A 24,348-nucleotide genomic window follows, 5' to 3' on the forward strand; every position below is an offset into this window, starting at 1 on the left:
ATCTGTACCATTTATTAAAACAAATACTGCTTTACATGAACGATAACGCAATCAAAAGCTGGTATGCTATACATACATATTTATATTCAGTTGTCCGTTGGAATGTCCTATATGCGTATGTAAATTCGCAGGAAGCCGTCAGGGTTGAAGGCAATAAACCTGTTACAATGTAAGACGGATGTTACATAACGGATGAAAACAAAACGGTATTTGTTGCAAAAGAATATTTTGTTTTCAAGACATCATTTGAAATGAAACGCAGATTTGAGACTTGGAATTTCAAGCATTTAACACAAAGATTTGAGTTAGTTTTTGCGACATGAAACTAAAGGGTCGTTGTGTTAACATTGAAAATGAAAAGATTCAGCATAAACCTCTATAAATTCATTAACACCTGTCTAATAAACAAAGCCGTTGATATTTAAAGATATGTTAATGCAGACCCAGCGGGGAAACATTTCTAATCCATAACTCAAATAGTGTTTTAAAAACAGTGTAGTCCGAAATTCTTGGGTAAATTTTTGTGCAGGGTTCGTTGTCCTTGAACCTGACCTTAAGATCTTTTTAAAAACCTAAAATGTGGTTTTCTTTTTTATCTCTTCGATACTTTTGCTTTTACTGGCATTACTTTAAATTCGCTTTTGGGAATTTTTAGTTGTTTATTGATAATTCACTTTCAGAAATCCGGTATTGCGTTGTGATTATTTAAATAACGTATCTTAAGCCGAGATATGTACAGCTTTGACTCTCTTATGCATATTATTAAACAGAGTCCCCTGTAATCTGTTTGAACTCAATAAACTCAAAACTACCCTACAGATTTCGATGAAATTTGGTATGGAGATAATTTGAGACCCTGGAAACATAGACTTACCATTCCAGGCATAAAATATAGCAGGGCTTTTATCCCGGAAAACTCTCTCACACGGGCTAAGCTACGAGCATATATTTATAAATTCAATCAGAATCGATGATGCAATGCATTTTCTTGGCACAGTGGTATAATTTAGCCACCATGACGATATTTAAATCATGTGGAAACTTAGGACCTTAAAAACGAAAAACGCGCCAAAGTAGTTCTTTTCTTTCATCATGATCCTGGATTAAGCGGTGTACCACCAATAACGGGTAAACCTAAATAACGAACTGACCGCCAGCATAACATATTTTATCAGAATTAACAAAAACATATTTTTATCAGAGGAATCACGTGCCTCCAGTATCCACACGACTATCTGCTAGAGATTGACTAAATATAAATAATCTGGCCAAAGTTTAACGAACTTTATTTATATAATACACATTTTACGAAGTAACATGAGTGTTATCTAAAAGTAATTAATCAGCATTAGCCGTTTAATGGCATGTGCATATTTTTTAACTTGAAGTAAACAGTGCTGGGATGACTCACCGAGGTCACTAACTCGTGTTATGTGAAACCAGTTACAAAAACACCATAATTTTTATACGTGAAGACGTTTTTGCTGTGTAAGTCAAAAGTATGACATTTCTGGAATTTTTTGTCGGCCCAGACTGTACAAAAATAGCTTGTTTAAAACAAATGGATGGACTAATCGACACAAATTAAATTCTTAAAGATATATTTGAACAGCTCTAGATGATATTCAGTTCTCGTTTGAAAGACTTTTGAAGTGCAAAATAAACAAAGAAATGATCTGTTACACGCATAAGTTTCTTGTGATTGTTCAAAGTACTCAATAGTTCTCATAAATTCAATGAGATATTGAAGATTAAAACGAATATAAGCACCATGAGAAAGCATAATATGCGAATACAATTGATCGTGATGCGAAGCCTTTAGAACTCCTGAGGCCCTGATTTCAACGCATATCAATCAAAGCATCCTTTTTCCAAACAGAATATTGCTTCAATATCGATCATCTTCGCTTGGTTTTTAAATAAGAAATCGTTGGGCTCTAATTCACTATAATCAACGATTTATACATTAAAACGTTTAAACTAATTTGTTACATAATTGACATTGACTCGTGTTGTACCTATGTTTTAGAATTGTTCGCGATATCGAAATAGTCACAGAATTGTGGTAAGACGTTTCTCAGGAATATCAAACAACAGAGCAATCAGGCTGGTTACGGTCACGCCTGATTTGCAGCCACTGTTTTAAAATGAACATTCCTATATTGTTATTGACTGAATTATTAGCTTAATTTCTTTTGTTTACATAAATGTTAGACATTGAAAATAAACAATTTTACCGGATTTTATCGAGGTTTTTATACTATAATTTTTCTCCTGACATTTCGTCGAGTCCCGTAACCATGAACCGCGATAAAATCCGGAAAAATAGTTATATTTAAATGATTTAGATGCTATTCAGAATGTCATTGAACATCAAGCTGATTTGTAAATCGACATGGATATTGCATTATTTCAAAATTCTGATCCCTCAGCAACCAATTTAAAAGCATTCACTAAATATAAAGAATACGTTAGTCACTGCAATTTTATAAATACCGGTAAGGTATAACCGCAAACCGCAAAATAATTAAATAGAAATTATCTTGCGCCAGCCGAATTTAGCAATATAAATCATGTCGTGATTCGGTTCCCTTATTATTTTTGTTATCTCTCGTATTTGGACGCGTGGTGTCCTCATTTAGGAAACTAAATTACGAAATGATCCTTTGGGATTAATGCGGTGTCTGTTTGCATTTGTTCTCAATATATGACTTGGAAGATTTGATTCCTATATTAAGCTATAAGGTAATTATATTTATTAGGTTCATACAAATTGGGGAATAGCCGCTTGGTTATTAAGAACAGTAAATAAAAGATCTGTCAGAAGATAGCAACGTTAAAAAAATACATTTAAGATGTAATAAAACATACAATAACGAGAATATAAATGCATATAGGTATAATGATAATTGTGTATAGTTAGATACATAACTATAGAATTAACCAGCTTTGGAGCATAAAAAACGCATTTGACCAAGACAATGCATCCGTCCCAAATGACGTCAGCTCATAAACACTAAGTCCAAGTTGTTCAGACCTACAAAAACGAGAAGAAAATAACAAAACATTTTCTCACGGAGGTGCATTAATTGATTTTTTATTTGAGTGCAAAGGCAAAGGAGAATTTACTAAGTGCTGTCCTTCTATCGACGGACATCCGTCATTCATTTTGATATAGCTAATGAAGTTTATCTTTTCGGGATGAATCTTTAAACGTTGCTAAATTAAAAGATTTTTGAAAGAATATGCGACCCCTATGGTACAGAGAGCTCTTTCGCAATACTTATCGTTCTTGCGTACAGTCTCAAGCAGAGCTATTAAGTTGGGTAAAACTTTATCTATTTCATCTAGATACTTGAAAAATATTAGTTTTAAAATTATTCTATCATTACATATCATGCGTTCAAAGAGCACGAGGTAAGTGTTTATAACAAGCACTGAAATATTTTAGAAAATTTCTATAATTAAATAATGGATTTTTATATAGATGGCGCTGGCATCATACAGAGTTTTAGGAATTTATGTAGAAGAAAAAACTTTCTACACGAGCAAAGTCAAGAGTAAAACCCAGTAAATATTAAATCTAAGCATTCATTTAAGAAAGTCTTAATCCTCCTTACTAAGAAATTTCAAGTCGACAAAATAAATCCTAACTCCATAATCCACTAACTATTCTTTAAAAGCAAGGCCAGCGAACTGGATAAACCCTGTGAAAATAATGAAAATAGCAAGTTTCCAAGATGCTCATATTTTATCAAAACTTTTACTCCACTCGTAAATCTCTCGATGTTAACTAAATACAAAGACTGAATCCTTTAGATTTATGTACTTCTGGCACTCTATATACGTCTATTGAACCTTCAATTTATCAAACGTGAGGACACTTGTAAAAGTTATCTCGCCCAACCGCAACTCAGCGCTTTTTATTATAACCCTTAAAGGAATTTCATTATTTATTGAACATAATGTTGCACTTTGCGGCCCGGGTCCAGTGACGTCATCACAGGAAAGACTAAATTAATGCAAATATAAAAGGCGATTTTGAAATGAGGTTTTAATTCTTGTTATTTCAAGGGGCGTGCGGTTGATTCATCTCGATTCGTTTCGGTTTATTCTAACGAATAATTTTAATACACGAAGGATTACTTGTACAATTTTATATGTACTTTTATTAATAAGTTAGCGTCAGGCATAAACTGTCTTCATAATTGTTCTTCACGCTTCTTAGAAAGGATCTCTATCCTTGCATTGACAAGAACATAAAAGAATCACAACATAATTCTACATAATACGCAGTTATGTATTTTATAGAAAACAATCAAATCTAACAATTACGTCGAATATGGCTTAAAGTGCTAAAGAGGATTTCCTCTAATGTAGACAAATACCCGTTTAGATATAGCGTAGGAAGTCGTATTCAAACTTCGAACGTTTAATCGTCTGTATTGCGTATTCTTTTGCAATACCTACAATGATGTTTACTATCCAATGTAACAGGGTATCGCTGGTATATAGAATAGCTGATTTGTTGACAGTTTGTGCAAAGGTGATTCTCGTATAGCGGGAGTCAGTTTACGTTGGTATGCATTTATTATTACGGCTGAGCAACAACATAAAAGTAAGGTTGTATTCAAATTTGCAGGACATTGTAGAGGAATAATGAGGCTACTAATAGCTCAAGATGATGAGTGAAGTTCAATTCCGTGTGCGCATTGCATTCTTCATTCCTATACTTCAAAGTTACGTATAACAATTATTATTACTATATATTATCCTTTATTTATTTATTTATCTGCGGGTGATTTGCAAACTTCATCCTTCAATGGTTTGAAAATCACGAGCTGGCCATAGATAGCACCTCATACATTATGAAAAGATTTACTTTATTTCCCGGCCAACGCATACTTTTCAACCATCGCATTAAATAGCGAAGCCCTACCCTTGGTGGGCCACACATATATACATAATCACAACACACTACAAGGACTCCTATCACTCATTCCGCAATAAAACACAAGAGAAAAAAAAACCCACATACAACAAAGTTACCGCCGTAAACCGACTCAATCATTGTCCAGATGGTTATATAGACGGACGAACTGATAGCGAAAAGCCTCGACCAACATCTCGAGAGACTGGGTTTTTGGGTCAAGAGCAAGATATGAGACAAATGTTGATAGGCATTATTAAGAGATTCCCACTTTATCAATTTCTATGAAATTTGCAAAATTTAAACAAGTATAAATGCCACATATTTGAATAATAATCGATAAATTATTGAGTAAAACATGTTTTAAAGTGTATTATTAATATGATAAATCTGTTTTTTTTAAACACACCTATCTATGGAATTGCTGCTTTTATTCCAATTCTTCATATAAGCTACATTTTATAACTAATTGCTACAGATTACTTTTTAACGCAAACCGCGAGCCAAAACTATAAAATACTATATAAAAATAATTTCAAATTATATAAATAAGCCCATTATTTTTACAATACAAATCATTATGTTTGTTTACTACTAGAATATTCAACAATCAACATTAAAACGCGGCCTAGCTGTAACAATACACGTCAAATTTTACTATCCACCCGGCAAGTTGTTTACTTACGAACCCCAAATTGTTTGTCGTAAATTTTTAATACTTCAGTATACGAAGCGGGCCCTGTTTAAAGCGAATAATCTTAGGGGTTGTTTTGTTTGTTATAAGAACAAGTAAGTTAATTGATGCTAATTTTTCAATATTTTATCCCAATATTTAAATATAATATAGAAATTGAAATATATTTTAAGATTGAAGAAGAACTTGAGGATTTTTGAGTGTTTGTTGAAGGAACACCTAGAAACAGCTGAATGAGCAGAAATAAACTATAAAAAGTAAAGACCAAAGTCAAAGTTCGCAACGTTCCACTTACGGAATGTAATTATTTCAATCGTGAACAATAAGATACATGATCGTATTGGTGTAGATCGAAAATGAATCAAATGTAGTTGTCAAGTTTTGCGTAAGTTTGACCTTATATTCTGCGTCACAATAAGGTTCAAATTACTTTCGTATTTGGAAAAACCAACCGCGATAGTTATTTGGAATCCGGATCAGATCAGATATTATAAATTCCTGTATTTTATATTAGTCACTGCATTTTATAAAATGCACACTGACTACAGCTAATTATTAGCCTCAAGTCTATATTTTGATTTCCTTTACCATTTAATTGCTCAAGAATGTTTATTTATCATATACATTACATATTATAGAACAGGAGACTAAAATTTTAGGCTCCCAATTTGGTGGGTGCGCATTATCTAACAATATGTATTAGAAATCATATCACCAAGACATTAATAATAACTGATGATACCTATTTAACCTATGAAGAGACGGGGAACAGCAGCCACAATAGCCTTTATGTTATTTTTTACTTATATGTTTGTTATTATTATTATATTTCACATTATTTTTTTCACACCCACAACCACACACACACACACACACACGTACCAACACAAAACATACAAACTCAGATGAGTTTATTGTTAACAATCAAAATATTAAAACGTATCACCAAAATCATATAACGTCTTAAAATTTTACTAACAGATGCAATTAAACAATAAATCTGCAGTTAAAAGGCAGGATGAATAAAGATATCAAATCTTAAACCTGTAATTTTAATTTGCAGGCGGATACTTAAAAGACTTAATCATCCGTATGATGTATTATTTTGTAAATGCATTATATCTAACAAATGCACACATACCGCTTTATCCCCGAAGAGGTAGACAGAGATGCAACGTCCATACCAACACCATATTGGAAAGAAATCCCAAACTCCAGGCTGATTTTTAGCAGAAAAAGCAAAATAATTTTGCCCGGCCTGGGATTCGAGCTCGGGACTATAGATCGGTAATCATAATCGGTGACGCGCTGCGCACACAACTACGCCACCAAGACAGTCACTTTTACTATTGTTTTGTATTTGTACCCTTTAGAATCTAGAGTTTGTACGGTTATTTTTCCTAACAGATAAAAAGAAAGATCGACTACTTGATTCTTAAACCTATGACAATGTCAAGAAAATTCTACAAGTAATTTAGATCGCTATTTTTAAATTACATATTGAAATATAATAAAATGGTATGAAATAGTGAATGTAAGATAACACACGAATATTTATAACAATAGCAAATTTTTAAAGAATAATTTATAATCCAGAAAATCTCTCAGAGCTTTACATTCGTTTTTTATCTAACTACTACTCTCCAGAGCATGTGTGGGAGTGTGAGTTGGTTCATATAACCAAATTTTCTTTTATACATTTGGATTTTCTATAAACACACACGCTCACACCTCTTACCCCCGAAGGGGTCAGCAGAGGCACAACTAGTAAACCCACTTTCCACCATGTGTATTCCGTCCCACGATGTGATAAGGGGCGAGCTTATCGCCATATCAGGCACACATCAGACTCCGTTCTGATACTGAGTAGAAAAACTCAATTTATATCATCTTGCCCGACTCGGCGACCGAACCCAATACCTAAGCATTTTTTTTTTATAAAATCATTCGAATAAGACAGTGTCATATATCTGGCATACGTATATAGTAAACCTTATAACAATTAACGTCTGAGTCACGTACCCATGTCGCCCGCGGGCGGCACTCATCCGCTATATCCGCTGTCTAATTAGAACCACATGATTCTATCACGGTTTATATAAAAGTATGTATATATGTACACATACACAGTCACACCTTTTCCCCCTAGTCTATTCCGGAAGGGGTAGGCAGAAACGCAACTGGTGCACTCACTTTCCGCCTAGCAAATTCCGTCTCATGACAGGGGGAGATCCTATCGCCATATCAAGCCCTAACTCCAGATTCCGGGCTGATACTGAGTAGAGAAACCCAATAACATTTTGCCCGACCCGGGGATCCAAACCGAAACCTGCTCTGCAGTCATACCGTAATACAACTAAGCCACCGAGGCAATCTATGTACAAAAAAGTCCTTCATATAAATTAATTAAATAAGCAGAGATCATGGATTATCTAGCATACACGTATGGACAAGTCCAAGGGCGCTTTTTGACCAAACCCAAACTTCACATAACTTCACCTTATTTTAAAGGTAGCAGCGAAGTCCTATTGCAACAATGTTGTGGATTTTGAATGCGTTGATGCTTATACGGTGCAATATCTCATGGTTTGTATTTTGTACTTTAATGCCAAAACAAAAAAAAATATATTTTCTTTTATTTATAATATTATTACGGTTGTCTTTTAAATTTTATATTTTATAAGCTACAGTGGCGAAAGATGAAATTTTTCGAAAGAGAACCTGACCCAACATATACGTAGTAAATGCGGTCTGCAAATAATTTTAATGATAATTAGATTCTTCATAAACTCTACATAAAGGGAAGTCGGTAGGAAGCGGGTTATATGGACGCTTCGCCACTGATAGGCTATATTATAAAAATAAAAAAAATGTTTCTTTCCATACAAAGGTTGCCTGGAAGAGATCGCTTGTAGCGATAAGGCCGCCCATTGTACACCATAGATTTAAGAAAATGTAATAATCTTGTTTGTGTTTCTCTGTTTAACAATGGTTACAATAAAAAGTATTTATTTATTCTTTATTTAAAAAAAAAGAACAGTAATTTTTTTTGAAAATTGTTCTTCCACAAATCCCTCTGACGCATTTTAAAGTAACCATTACTAAAAAAATTACCAAAAGTCGGAAAAATTATAACGATTTTTTTTACCTCTTTGACCACTCCCGATCCTCCGAAACCCAGCGTGATTCATCCCATCATATTTATGTGACACATTAAAGTTCAATAATCTTATAAAGTTTATCTTACCATTCGATAGAAATATATAAACAAAGATTTCCTTAAAAGGAATCCCCATACAGATAATAAATAAATATTCTCATTTTGTTAGAATTGTAAATCTTTTCCAATAATGGTGGGTGTGAACGAGGTAGTGTTAGTCTTAAGAAATTTTCATCAATTATTTTTTTTGTTGCTTTGAATGACGGGACGAGCTTGCCTTTCGCCTGATGATAAGCGAGACGACCGCCCATAAACAATATAAACACCATCCAACACCTTGAATAACAAAGTATTGTTTGGTATTCCAATGCGCTCGCTATCCTGAGACATGAGATGTTAAGTCTCATTATGTCCAGTAGTTATACTGGCTACAATGTCCTTCAAACCGGAACACAACAGTACACACAGACTATATACATACAGACTACACACAGCTGCTTGATGCCATAATAGAAATTGCGGTATTACCTACTTAGGCGGACTCTCACATATAAGAGACTTACCACCAGTAACAAATGACAACTTTGTTACATTTGTTACGACCCCGGAGACTTGGACGTTAAACGTAAACTTTTCAACCATTCCCTCTTAGATACCAGTAATGTACAATTCTTCTGATGTTAGTGTTCATGGGCGATGGTAATTATTACCATCAGGTGACTAATGGGTATGCTCGTTGGAATACCCTCTGTATTAACAACATGTTTTTTGAACGAAATTTTTAAGTTCATGTTTTTATAATAAAATGGCTGTGATAAATCATTACATTATACTTGATCCGTTGGATATGTAATTACGTGTTTTAATGTATAATTATATGTTTAAGTGGAATTCCTTGCGGTACTCGCTTGATTACATTTCGTACTAATGCTACAGTATATTTCAATGTACGGTACACCATATACACATATTTTGTGAGAAAAACCATTAATAATAGTATCAATTACGAGTAAAATTAGGTGTCGAAACATTTTTCTTAAACAGCAAATACGCCTCAAACTTACTGGTAAAAAAAGTCCTTTACTCATAACAAGAGAAAGGATACATGTCAGAAAATAATTTATAGCGAATTTGTTATTGATAAAAACGCCTTATTTTAATGTCAAGATATAAATCCACTTAGGGTGAAGATAAACACAAAATCAAATTATATCCTTCAATTACTAAGGATTGCGTGGCAACGGCCTTAATTTTTTATTTTACTTTTTGTCGCGACTCTCAAAAATTAACGGCTTTTACCACATTCTTGATGCACTGATGTAAACGTTTATTTTAAAAAGCGACGATGCTTTTGATGAAATTAAGAGTGGAGCCTGATTTTTTTTCCCGATTTGACGATAAGTACCGTATCACATAATAGGCATAGCAAAAAATGAGCATACTAATTGCGCCTCTGCTTATTATTTCATCATTATCATGATACGGATGAGTACCATAAGTCTCATAAGTATATTATTAAGAGCGATGTCTGTACATTATAGATATTAAAAAAGTAATATGGGAAGCTTTATTAAATCAATAGATGCCAAAACAATAGTTTGTAGAATTTATGTCTATCTGCAAGTGCACGCATCACGCAAAAAATACTGCATGGAATTGAATTAAATTTTCACCGATGTATTGTTACAGGCTTAAAATATAGGCTCCATTACTCCGGAAAAAATATAAAGCGTGACTTTTATCCCGAGAAATCCTTTTCACGCAGACGCAGCCACGAGCAAAGGCTAATTGATATAACAAAACTAATTGTTCTGATTTAAAGTACATTGTAGCTAGTGTAACAATATAATAATGAGTCAACATTTACTATTAGGATGATGGGAGCAGTATCCTAACTAATTCCTCAACAGTGAATGGGTTCTTGAGGAGCAACTTGCTCGTCTAGTCACTTAGCTGACATAGAAAAATCTTTTATGTACACAGACAATCCGTTTATATATAGGTATGTAGCACATACAGGTACATTTTAACATTGCCTTAATATATGAATCGTTACACTTGGATTCTTGAAAACAATAATTTACAATGTCATTCTAACCATAGATGAAAAATAAAAAGTGTAAGTTTCGAACAAAATAAATATTAATAAAACGTAGGTAGACGAAAAGGATTTGTCGGAACGGCAACATAATAATACTTTCAGTCAGAAATACTCATATACATCATATTAGCCTGAACTATGAAATTATCAAAAAAATCAGAAAACTAAAACCGTGATTTTTGGCACAATGTTAACAGAAGTAAAGATAAATATGTGGTTTCATTTAGTAACGCAATGTAGAAACAACTCTGTATTATGGTGATAACATACAAGACTATAATACAAAGTAATACCTCATAAATTAACATATATGTATTATGTATCACAATCTATGAAAGTCACCGGGCCCTTGGCTGTAGATCAAACGCCACCTGCAGCTGAAGTTAACTGCAGCAGTGATCGACTAGTACCCATGATGGATGGAACACGCCCTGATACGAATTAGTTAAGCCTACGTAAATTATATTACTGAGAAGATTTGCCGAGAAATCCTGTGCTGATTTGATTCAATCATAGATTACAAAGATTGAATTTCTTTATATGTAAAATAGTTGTCTTCTGTATTTTTGGATATGGATTATGAAATTGTGATAGAAGCAATACATAATGGGCTTATCTTCATAGCTACATGAAAATGGCTATTTTTTACTTTATGGTTTAACTAAGTGTCGCTCGCGGGTTCGCCCGCGTGAAAAACCCTTCCCGCTACAGTTATACCAGCTTACACCAGCTTAGGGAAAGATATAAAGTTTATACCAGCTGTAGGGCGCCAGCGCCATCTATTTAAAAAATCTGATTAGAAAATTCCGTTATTTCCCATGGGACCAAATTACCCAGGTATAACCTAACCTATATAATCATCCATAACATAGTCTATCGGTGTGCCAATTTTCAACCAAATCCATCCAGCTGTTTCTACATTTACTGCTAACAACATGCATAAAACCTTCCATAAATCCTTTTAATAAAATTTTGCATTTATAATCTAAATAAGATAACAAGATCATACAATCACATAAATTCTTGACATTGTTTGATTCCAGACGATATTATTCATATTTAAAATACATTCTATAGGTAAAGGAAAAATGTTACCAATGAACTATATCTAAATACCGACTTCCATTCTAAACTTTAAATTCACTCGTCATATTGATCGGAATCAACTCAGGAAAGTCCTTTTTACCTAACATTACTCACTGAATTAAAGATCTTATATATTTCCTCAGAATGACGAATCTATACGGACACGTAAGCCCCAATTTTTGGTTTTATTGTCCAATGCCATTTCGGACAAGAGGATGTGGTGGCCTCACTGAAGGGCAAGGAACTATTAAACTTAAGACAGGCGTTTGCACTCTCAACGAATATGTCATACCATGACTGTCATGAATGACCAATAAGATTATATTAATTAATTAACTTTATAGCGTTATCCAATCTGTAGTGGGTACTTCTTCAATGTCTATTCCAGCCGCCAATCAGCAGTGCGTAAGCGCGTTGTGTAAAATCGCTTTGAAGGACATACTTATGTCAATAAAGCTATATTGTCTAGTCGTAGTACTTCAGATTACGCGATTGCTCATCTCGTAAAAAATACTAGTACAGAAAAATCGCCTTGATTACTATTTTGAATCCAAGTATTTCTGATCGGCTCGCTTGGTCTGCATTTCATTATATGATAGTACATTGTTATTGGACATCGTCTTTAGCTGTATGGAGGATTTACGCTATATCGATTGGCTTTCATGTTCACTCAGGCGATAATGATCTGCATTATACAATGATCAGGTATATACATCATGAATGAAATCTCAGCTCATTTATTTCGAGTAAGTAGTGGAAGCATAAAATTCCATATCATCTTATGTTGTCGGAATGTAAGTTTAATATGTTCTTTGCATACCAGATTTGTAATTTTAAATAATAAATGTGACCCAACCCGGACCTGGACAAATCACATAAAAAATACATTTTCCAGTTTTTTTTTATTATGGTTATATTATGAACTCCAAGAATTTATTTCTGATAGATTTTTCTCGTTAACAAATAGCAGAAAATAACGCACAGGCATTTCGCAGTAAATAATTACCACCATGAACAGTAAACACCTACGTCGCCGCGCAGGAATTGGGTTTGCACTACTTTTTAGACACAGAAACAGAATTGGAAAAGAGAGGACTCTTGTTAGGCTTGCAGCAACTTCACTATACCTTTGACCTGCAGCAGCATATTTACTACAGGCCAGTGGGCAGTAGTGGCACCATGATCGTGCGACGTTAATGATGTAGACCGCCCGTGCAGTGACCAAAAAAATATTGTCAAAAACAATTTTCGACGAGGAAAATCATTTTTTACCTCCAACATTGTTTTAAACCATTGTACATAACTGATAACAAATTTCGCCATCAAGATAGTTTTAAAACGTTTTTCACGTGTTCCTTAATTATGCCAGTAAAGCGCACTGGAGTTTTTGGGTTAAACACTTAGCGTGGTCATGCAACGTGGCAGCGCCTTACCGTTTTTTGTTTTTAAGTATTTTGAATGCACTTTTTACAAACATTTTTACACCGTTATAAAAGGTAAAACCCTGCTGATGATTCAACATTCCCTGACTTATACGGTGGACTAAATGCCTATCTAAATTCAATGTTAAACATAAGATAAACATAAAAGAATGCGTATTTTATGCTCAATGATAGTTATTATAGAACAGAGGTAAAAATTGTTGTACTTGAAGTTAACGCGTAGCGATGATCCCAAGAAACAGTATTTTATTAAATAAAATTGATATAAGGTCACTGAAAAGGCTTCTGATTATATAACAAATCGAACATCTGTATCAACCTTAGACGCTAAAATAGTTTAATGAAAACAAGACTGCATTAAAAGAACAAATTATAGCGTGTAATTCGTTATAAACAATCAGTCCTGGATTTGTAAATTGGCCATATAGGCCGTGGCCTATGGGCGGCAGCTTCTTAGGGGCGGCAGATTTCACAGGACTCTCACTAGATTTAAATAAATCATTCGTTTATTTAACTTTAGTGCCTTCTATAATACAAACAAATGTAAAATTATTAAGTATTTTAGAAACCTACATACATACATAAATAAAACTACCTACATGTGGCGGCAGAAATAAAGTGGCTTACACTCATAAAAAATATAAAGTCAGCACTGTAAACAACGAAGGTGTCTAAGAAGGATATAACAGAAATTTAGTTAACTCAAATGTAGGTTACTTTTGAGTTACCGAAGCCGCTATGGGTGAACAAATTTAAATTAACCATTAAAGCTTCATTGAAATTCGTATTTCGTGACTATTTAACGCAAATTACACCTATGAGTATATTTTAATAAAGTCTTGGAATTTTAATCTAAAGTTGTAACGTTAGTAGGCCGAAACTACAATTTTTTCAGTAGTTATTAAAATTGCAATTAATTTAATTAGAAGTCGTGTTCATTAAATATTATTATAGATACATGGTGTATATAATTGTAATATTGTTTTAAAGGCACTATTAAAACTTTTATACCCTGTTTTCCCTCAGGAATAAAGTAAAATTCATTAAAAGGAATAGTTTGATATTAAATAATATACGATGATGGTCATGAAGGGATAAATTGGCCGAATCTTTTTCATAGCCTTATCTTTAACGTAGTACTTTAATCAGGATTGCTAAAATTCTAATAATTGTAGTAGGTAAGCAATTATTCATAAGACTATAAAAGAAAGTTGTTAATAAATATAAAATATAATTATGACATTAGCATTTAGCACATAGTGTGTCGCGTATACCAGAAATTAACGGTACATTACCCGGATCCAAACATTAATTTCTAGACGCTGGCTCATGGAATTTTTATTGCCAAAATACTGACAAAGAATATGATGTCAAAGGGTCAAAATGACCCGAGAGGTCGCAAAACATTATCTTGGATTTGCGAAGCGCCCACACTAGTCCTTAGTTTTATAATACAGTCACGTAGTACTCCACATTAAGACAAAATGCATAAATTTCTGATGCAGATAGTGCGTACAGCTTTAACTGACATCGGTACTTTTGTTGTTTACAAATGTAAATTGTTGTTTATTTGATTTTTAACATGACTACAACACTATGTGTAATGTCATTATTATTTTAAGCTGGAAGGTTCTGCGTCGATGGCGTAGTTATATTGCGAGCGCGATGCGATTACCACTCTAAGGTTTTGCGTACGAATTCCAGGTCAATCAAAGCGATATTGGGTTTTCTGCTCAGTACCTGACCGGAGTGTAACCCCTATACCCTATATGGCGATAGGTTTTGTTGAGTTTGCATAGGCAAACAAAAAGTATCTTTATGTGATATGAACTGGCAGCAGACATTCAATGTATTACTAATACATAAGTTTTTATAATGAAAATCTAGTTTGCTTTCGCTCCCTAAGCTCGCTAATTTTGCTATGCAAATCTTGCCAGGGCGCGGCGATCCGAAGCTCAAGAGGCTCATCGCCTATCACATGATAGGATGGCTCACACATGGCGAAACTTTTGTGTCCTAGTTGCATCCCTGCATACCCATTCGGGGATAAAGACATGATGTGCTTTATTTTTTTATTTATTTTTATGTATTGGTAAATAAAGGGAGAATTTTTAACAGCTGGTTGTCGCTGTACGTCTGTTCCTTTAAGACATCAGTACTATCCTGGTTGAACCACGCTATGCTACAATATCTCCATGGCTACCTGTGTTCAAAGTAGTACCGAATTACCAGTATATGATCCAAATCTAAATTTAATACTTAAATTGCCAGCTGTCCGAACATCTAAATCCGAAAAGCACCGGATATTTATTAAGGAGGCGTTGGAATGCGATGATCTGACCGTTCCACATTGTACACAAAATATTTTATTCATTTCCTTAAACTGGAAGCTAGAATAAACATGTGTCGGCATGTAAATATAAAATAAACTTAAAAAGAAAGCAGTTTGTGTGTTTTGTATATCAAACATACCGCAAGGAATAATAAATTATACATAAAAATATGCAAATGTATATATGATGACGGAAAACATCTTGTTGAACATTTTCTGGAAATTATTTAATATTAATTTAAAATAAAATATTGTACGTGGCCTTTGACTTGTATAAGAATATATATGTCTATTCCGTAAATTGTAGGTGATGATGCAGCACTTAAAAGCAAAGGAATCGTCCAGCTAGTTACTGCTCAATTATACCAGGAAAGAGAAATATTCTTTACAATTTATCAATTCTTTTTAAATTCGAAAAACACAGAAACAAAAAAATAAATTTAAACAAATACCTATCTACCCACGCTTCAATTATCTCTAGTCAAATCATATTCAAATTAAAAAATAACTTTATTTACATTATATTTTTACGGTAGATATGTTTATCCTGTTTGAAAATCGAACACAAAACAAAATGACACAAGCTATCACTCAAAACAAACAGCTACTAACCACAGTATCTTAAATATTATAATCGGAAAACAATAAAATATAACTTTAATACACATCTTAATTAGGACTTAAGTCGTAAAACTAAAGCATTACCGTGAGAAGTGCATATATTGTGACCAAATAAATCGTATTGTGACTCAATGCAACCGTCCTTTAGATTCAATTAGAATTCATGTCGTATTTGGTAATTTGCTAAACGGCAAACAAAACATTCGTACACCCACGGAAACATCAATGGGAACCAAAAATTTTGTACTACTTAATCTTTCGCAATCCGGCACTTACGCATAAATATTATTAATATGTTCAACTACTTATTATTTTGTCAGTTTCTTAATTATTAATTTATTTTTATAATGGACCATGAAAATGAAAAAATCAATTACTTATTGATTAAAACTATTTATTGTCAAGAACCTTACAGACCAAGGGTAAGTGTCATCAACTTTTCTCTCAGCAAATCTAAAAATACTCTAATGTATAAATCATTTCTTATAGCTACAAAAATATTCAAAGATCCGTATAAGTATTTACTGATATATCATGATCACTGAAAGCTTTTAATCTGTTTCTCAGACAAGAAGTTATATTATTATTTATTTTACTAGGAACACAGACCAATCATCGATAAGATTGACCTGGACTTGGAAGGTGTTAATTATATTATGTATATACGTCACTACAGGTTTTTTATAGGTTAAATAATTACATAACGTTAATAAAAAAATTACTGCCCTTACAAATATACCAAAAAATGCAAGTCCCTAAAATTTACATGTAACGTTTAAGAAGCGAGGTCATTGTATCGCTGCGAGATGCGCGCACGCATGAGGACGCAGGATGCTTTGCTATAAAAATGTGGGACGACCCCTCTTGGTCACAGTATCCAACGGACCACGGACACAGAAGGACATCATGAAGCTGGTGAGTCCTTGTGCATTTTAGAATTCAAAAAGCCAAAAATATTTTTAGCACATTTATTTTCAAAGGAGTCTTAATTATACAAATTTTCGACGGCAGATTTATTTAGCGAAAGTTCGTCGCAAATTAACCTATTAGTAACAGCTTTGAATAGGTGCAAATTAGTACGGTCGCGTCTTAATAAATTAATTACATGTGCACGATATTTCGCAGCTTTGCATTTTCGCCGCCGTCTTGGCTATCGCGTTGGCCGAAAATGACGCGGAGAAGAAAATATACGAAGACCTGGAAGCAGCAGAGACGATGGAGTTGATGAAGGAAGGCGTAGACCTAAAGCCAGCAGCGAGTTCGTATTACATTCCTCCGAGCCAAAGACCGTCCCAGTGGAATCCCCCTTCGAACTACAACCCGCAAAACACGTGGTATCCGGAGAAGCCTGTATCTCCCCCGAAGCCTATATCACCACCACAGAACGACTACCCCGTCACATGGTGGCCCACGGTGGTCAGTCCAACCCCCCAGCCCTCTGTCATCAAGAATGATATTTGGTTCGGTAACGACGGCAGCTACAATTACGAGTAAGTACGAATAAAATTTATTTAAGCCGCTTTGGAATAATAAATATAGTGTACTTCTGTGGCCGATAAAAAATATTCTAATCTAAACCATATCAGTTTAAATATAATTCCACCTAAAAATCTATTTAATAAAGAAACTAAATAAAAACACCCTAATTTAAAAGTATAAGAAATTCATATTATTATCTTATTGTATTAAAGCTTTGAATTTACTTAATTTAAACAGCATAAACTCATGTCTAATAGTCGACTTTCATCGAGGGTCAAAAGTAATTATGCTGGCATTTTAGGGCTTCGTCCAATAATTTGAATTTTACCCACGGCTATATAAGTTAACAGTGCTTTTAACTTTAAAACGGAATTTTTGCGAATCGTGAAATCTCATTCATCAACCCAAATTTTTTATTCCACTAAATCGCAACTTATAGTGTCTGCAAATATAATCTTTATTCCTTTGACGCTGACAGATTACACAATATAATCAAAATGTTTATCGTTGGAATAGTATTATATATAAAATATGTCTGACATATTAATTTTACTTGAAGCATAATATAGCATACAAATAGAATCTTCCTTTAAACTCATTAACCATTAACCAAATAAAAAAGATAAATGCATTTTCTAGTAAATTGAACTTTAAATTTCACATCGAAATAAAAACGACTAATTTCCGTAGTTTTTTAAACGCTCCGACTAGAGTCTAGACTATCTGTCCCTTCATTTTCCGCTAACTAAAAGTGGGTTTCAACTTAATCCAATATTCAAATTACAGCATGGTCTGGATACCAAGATTTACAACTAAATTCGCTTTATGCTTAACTGATATACCAAGAATCTCCGCGACGTTAATATGGTTAGCGTTTGAAGTTTGCCGAAAGAAATCATGAGTTTTGCGTATTTTTAAAAATATATGTACATAACGAAATAGACTTTTAAGAAATGTCGCTACAAATTTTTCTGTCTCATGTTTTTTTCGCTCGTCTTAATCATTCAATCTATATATTAGTTCACAGAACAAATATGTTAAAAATAAGATAAATGAGACAAGACATTTCGTAGCAATACTTGGATAAAACTAAATAGTTTTAACGAAATCGTTACCTACATTTCTTTTGAACACTACTCTATTACGTCAATGTGTGTGAATATTACGAATTGTTTAGTTAAATCATCAATTCATATACGCGTAATATAACGAATGTCCCTCATAAGACTATTAATATGTGATAATTCATCAACTATTACTAAGAACAATGCCAACAGATAGACGTGATCAGGACTTAATCAATTTCCTATAAATGTCGCACTACCCCAATTGAACTAATTCATTCAAGGCTGGTGTGCCACCATATATGAATAATTTGCTAACACAGTGCAAGTGATCATTCGCATTAAAAATCCTGTAATAAAGATATAAGTTCGAAAGCATTGTTCCTTGGCGTATATCGACCACTATTTTGCCTGCGACGCCGCCCGCCTGAATAAGTTTCGCCGAGATTTAAAGTAATCTATAGTATTCAGGAGTAATGTAGCTTCTTATTAGAGAAAAAAAATCAAAATCGGTTTAGTATTTCCTGAGCGCATTCAAACTCTTTAGCTTTATATACTGGTATAGATATAAATATTATGTAGTAAATTGTGGGTCAAACAGAGACCCCTAACGGTGTCTGGCCGAAGCATTGTATATTTTTTACGTTTAATGACAATCTATTCCGGTTATCTCGCTACCGATGTATAACTGTTCATAAAAATCAGGTATACCCAAAAAAGGTCTTAATTTTGCATAATTTGTGAATGAACGATGTCGACCGTTTAGTCACCAACGCACGAATTTGAATATTTTAAGGATTTTACCGTTTGTTTCCGATTTCTTTTTACATATTATTTTAATATTATGTAACTATTTATTCTGATAACCTGATTTATTTTGTGTGTTATTAGAAAATTGTGTCAGCATATATAACAGGTTTTGAAGAGGTTACTGTAAAATGCTGAATTGTTTAAAAAAGCTACTTTCTTCGCTTCAAACTCGAGATCTAGGTCAAAATTATAATATAGGTTGAATTGTAAATGCATTTTAGCGATTAACCGTTACAAATAGTTCAGTTGCCAAAACAATTCGATCCAGTTTTAGCGACAACTGTTCAAAATGTTGTAAACAACCCAAAAGCCAACATACCGTATATGGAAGAAGCTTCCAGTCTGAGCTTAAACGAATTAGCAAAAAGAAATAACAAAATTCTGAATTCAAATCATTATCTTAATGCGCCGGATACATAGCAATCAAAAGACTAATAAGCTAAATCCGATAATCCTCCATCACAGGATGAGAACGTTAAGAAAGAGCAAGATTTTTGCTAAAACAAATTATGTTTAACTCCTAAATAAGAACTTAAAATAACTAATTTGACATGTTACAAATTTCAGAAAGTCTAAAACATTTCCTTAAACATATATTTACTTTATGATTAAACCTTTAGAAAGCGATAAAGCAAAATTATACAACAAGGACTCCCAATTTATCTAATTTGCCACAATACTACTATTAAGTCAAAATCATATTTGCCGCATAAATCTCATTACATTTGTTACTAATCAGGCCCATACATATGTATTTTTACGATGGTCGTAAAAATAAGGACGAAAAACAAGCACACAACTCATGCGATGGTAATCTGAATGGTGCCGCCGACCTTGAAGAAAGAGAGAAACCCAGAACGCCATATACAATTATTTGCGGTAAAAATATAAGCGTTGATGCTGAGGATAATGCAGTTCTGGACTTCTCCTTAGTTAACGCCAAAATTAAAATGATTCATCAGTAGAATTGTTATAGAAAATTTATTTAAACCGATTTTATAAATGAAAATATTGTGTGTAATAATGAGTCCAAAACACTATTTGCAAGCTACGCAGATTCAAATATTTATTTATAGATCAATATTTACCAACTTTTCATTGTTTTATTTAAATTTTACAAGAATTTAAAACTAAACAAAATTCCTATGTATTGACGATGTCTTAAAAATCTATTTAAATAACTAACAACGGTACTTAATTCTTAAATATATGTACGTAAGATATTTATATATCATCAAACAACGCCGCTCCAACATGTTTTATGTGTTCCGAATTGTTTTCATTTAAATCACCCACGCAACTATAAGTCTTACTTCCCCGAGTAAAAAAAATTGTACCTCTATAAATGAATCGAGATTTTAAAAGTTTTTATATATCTCAGAATTATTGGCACAATGATTTCTGTTTATTAATATAATTGTTACTAAATATTCCAAAATCCCCGCTTAATTCAATAACTTCATTGTTATTTCTATTTACATGAGAACTGAATTCATCTACGAATTCTAGATGCCTATATTCATGTTTTACAGTATAGATCACTATCTTTAAAATTTTCATATTCGGCTGACCGGGCTTCTAACTCTTATTTTTGTGCTAACTTCCGCCAATACTTTTTAATAACCACATTATTGGGTCTTGCTCTGCTAATTAGTCTTTATTTTAAGGTACCAAATCTCAGACGGCACCCACGTCGGTGAATATGGTTACTACACCGACCCCAGGCGTACCGAGGAGAGTCTTGTAAAGAAGGGCTGGTACTCCTACCGCGGTGCTGACGGCAAAGTCTACACTGTTAATTACTATGCTGACCACACCGGCTACCACGCCTTCGGAAGCCATCTCCCAGCTTCACCACGACAGGTTGAGTCGTAAGTATTTCTGTCTTTTTTATTCTAGTAGATCGAAGAGATGTTAAGTGAATTGAAACCTAAATGTCGATCAGAAGAGGATATCACTTTATTGCTTATAAACAGCTCTGGTATCAATGATTCTTGAAATTTCTGCTAAATAATACTAAACTATTCCACAATATTATATTTGGTAAAACTCATTTTATTTCATCTCAATGGGTTTTAAATATTTTTTACAATACAGTCGATACCTATTGGGTTTAGCACATCCGTGGAATTTAGCACTTTGCCAAATTTCCATAGATATGACTATTCTTTTCTTAATTTTATGAGTTGCTAACGGTTCCACTGCCTTTAGAGTTTGCTATTGATTTATAATTGTATGTAGGTGTGTTATTAATTGGACATTCAAAATCTTTGTCTTACCACATGTATTTCATTTGATCTTGTTTTTTTTTAATTTTCCAGTTTATAACTATTCAAATTATATTATTCTCAATATATTCGATTTGTTGACCAATTATTGTCAATTTTCCTCATATCGGCAAAGAAATTTCACCTAAATCTAAGGCTATAACAACTTTTGTAGACACAACAGCCATTAACAAAAAGTCTGCTCCTAAAACAAAAGTAAATTCAATGATACCTAAAACAGATTCCGAACATCAGGTGAGAAAGTGTATCGAACTGCCAGTAAACATTTCACAACAGGAAACTGTCTCTGCTGCACTAAGTTGCCTTCATATCTACATCAACATTAAACAGACACTCCTGTTTAAATTGTCAAAAAGCTGTCGGTCTTCTAGATTGTCTCATATACCGAACAGTGAATTTAATAAAGATGTTCTTTATTTCCATACACCTACAATATAGATGTCCATTTGGCAGCAAAAAATGATACAATACGCAATACAATGTACAAATAAAGATATTGATGAGAATACAAAGGCTTATTAGCAGCGATATCTGTCAAATCAGAAGAAATTTGCATACAACGTGATGGAACGCGTGGTTTACGAGTGCCGAACGCGTAATAGCTAGGTCATTAATCATAAAGATTGTTTGAATATAATATCCAATCGCTTTAAAAACTATGGTACAGTCAACCACAGATTTATTCATAAAATTATATTTAAGTGAAAGATGAATATAAATTGATAATATTTGAATCTATACTGTCATATTTAGATAATTATCAGAATTGACTGTTTGTTTTTTCTGAATACTAATGGTATGCTGGGTTTGGATATACGTGTAGCCAATGCAAAATTAGTCATGATATTGTTAACACATCTCTAATGACAAGTGCATTATGGTAACATAATTTGTATTTAATTCAAACTTTTAGTTGTTATTGCTATTTATAAAGAATCGTGACTCATAACATCGGACAAGCTAATTGTTCCATTCGTCATTAATAATAAAAAAATACGCAATATTCCTTCCAAAAAAACATATTGTATAAAGATTCTTTTGATGAAAACCGTGTTAAAAAACAAATTGTAAATTTTTACAACCTCATGCCGGAATGTTTGCATAAATAAGTTACCGTTAAATGTCATATTTGATCACGTTATATTTTACAGATGAGTGCATTGACCCGATATTTACTCGAGCTTATTTGTTACAGGGCTGATGGAAAGAGCGTTAGCGAACACACTGTGGAGACCAAACATTCCTTCTCCACTCCGGCACCTACAATCTATTCAACTGCGGCACCTACTTACTACCCAACACAAGCACCCACTTTCTACTCAACTCAAGCACCTCACTACTACTCTACTCAGGCACCCAGTTTCTACTCAACCCAGGCGCCTACCTACAACTACCAGCAACAAACCCACTACCCTCACCACGATATTAAGTACCAATCCCACGGCAAAAAGTAAGCCATAAATGTAACATAGGTAGGTAGTAGATCGAAATATTCCAAAACGAATTTCCAGCAACGAACGTGAAAATAAACTGCGATATTATGTTAGTCCATACCGAAAGTTTTGTAAACAATCGTATTTATTTGTAAGTATACGAATTACCTCTTGTGATTTTAGATACGAAATGTTCTATGATGTTCTAATCAGTTATCTTGATCACGATTATAAATTGTGAACAGGATAACTGAGAATTAGGTTTTGTATAATATCGTATGTTCAAAGCCAGTGATATGTGATGTATTCGTAATAAATAAATTTTATTTTATAATTTTTTTTTTATTTTATTTCTCGTTTATATCTTACCTTTATTTAAAATGATAAGACTACGTTCCTTTTTTGATCAACGTACCTGAAAACAGAAAACAAAATATGAGTTCATAAACATCGCAGTCGCATCGCAGAGGTGTTGAACAATATTATTTTTTATCCTGAGACATCATTACAATAATGTAATAATAATAGTCTAATACAAGTATAGTACTTGATAATATTTAGTCCGGTAAAATCCAAACATAATAATAATCATCAAGAAATCCTGCGTTTGTGACATTCGCCTTGCAAACATTTAAAGTTAAAAATCTCTACCGAACTGTAAACCATAAACAAAAATTAAATACACGTATTCTATCTAATCTTAACTCACTGCAATAAAAAACACAAAATTTAAAGAGGCTATATGATTACAAATATACATACATGAAGAATACAAATTTAATTGACAAATATAAAAAAAGCTCATAAATTATACCCACACCTATAGATTGTAGGCCTGAAGGCAATCGATCTGGAAATAACAAAAGAATATTCGGCTTTCGAGGAGCAGAATAAACGATTACACTCCT

The 24,348-nt window shown here is 33.2% G+C and overlaps 1 protein-coding gene across 1 annotated transcript; it reads left to right on the forward strand.

Moving 5' to 3' along the window:
* Positions 1–17,149: 17,149 nt before the first annotated feature.
* On the forward strand, positions 17,150–23,778 carry LOC115446423 (endocuticle structural glycoprotein SgAbd-1-like). The gene is made up of 4 exons (XM_030173086.2): positions 17,150–17,281; positions 17,492–17,856; positions 21,387–21,590; positions 23,203–23,778. The coding sequence occupies exons 1-4, from the start codon at positions 17,198–17,200 to the stop codon at positions 23,459–23,461; spliced, it is 912 nt and encodes a 303-aa protein (XP_030028946.2). The 5' UTR covers positions 17,150–17,197; the 3' UTR covers positions 23,462–23,778.
* The last annotated feature ends 570 nt before the right edge of the window (positions 23,779–24,348 follow it).

The sequence above is a fragment of the Manduca sexta genome, chromosome 8 (genome assembly GCF_014839805.1).
Source record: "Manduca sexta isolate Smith_Timp_Sample1 chromosome 8, JHU_Msex_v1.0, whole genome shotgun sequence".
In the NCBI taxonomy this organism is placed as follows: domain Eukaryota; kingdom Metazoa; phylum Arthropoda; class Insecta; order Lepidoptera; family Sphingidae; genus Manduca; species Manduca sexta.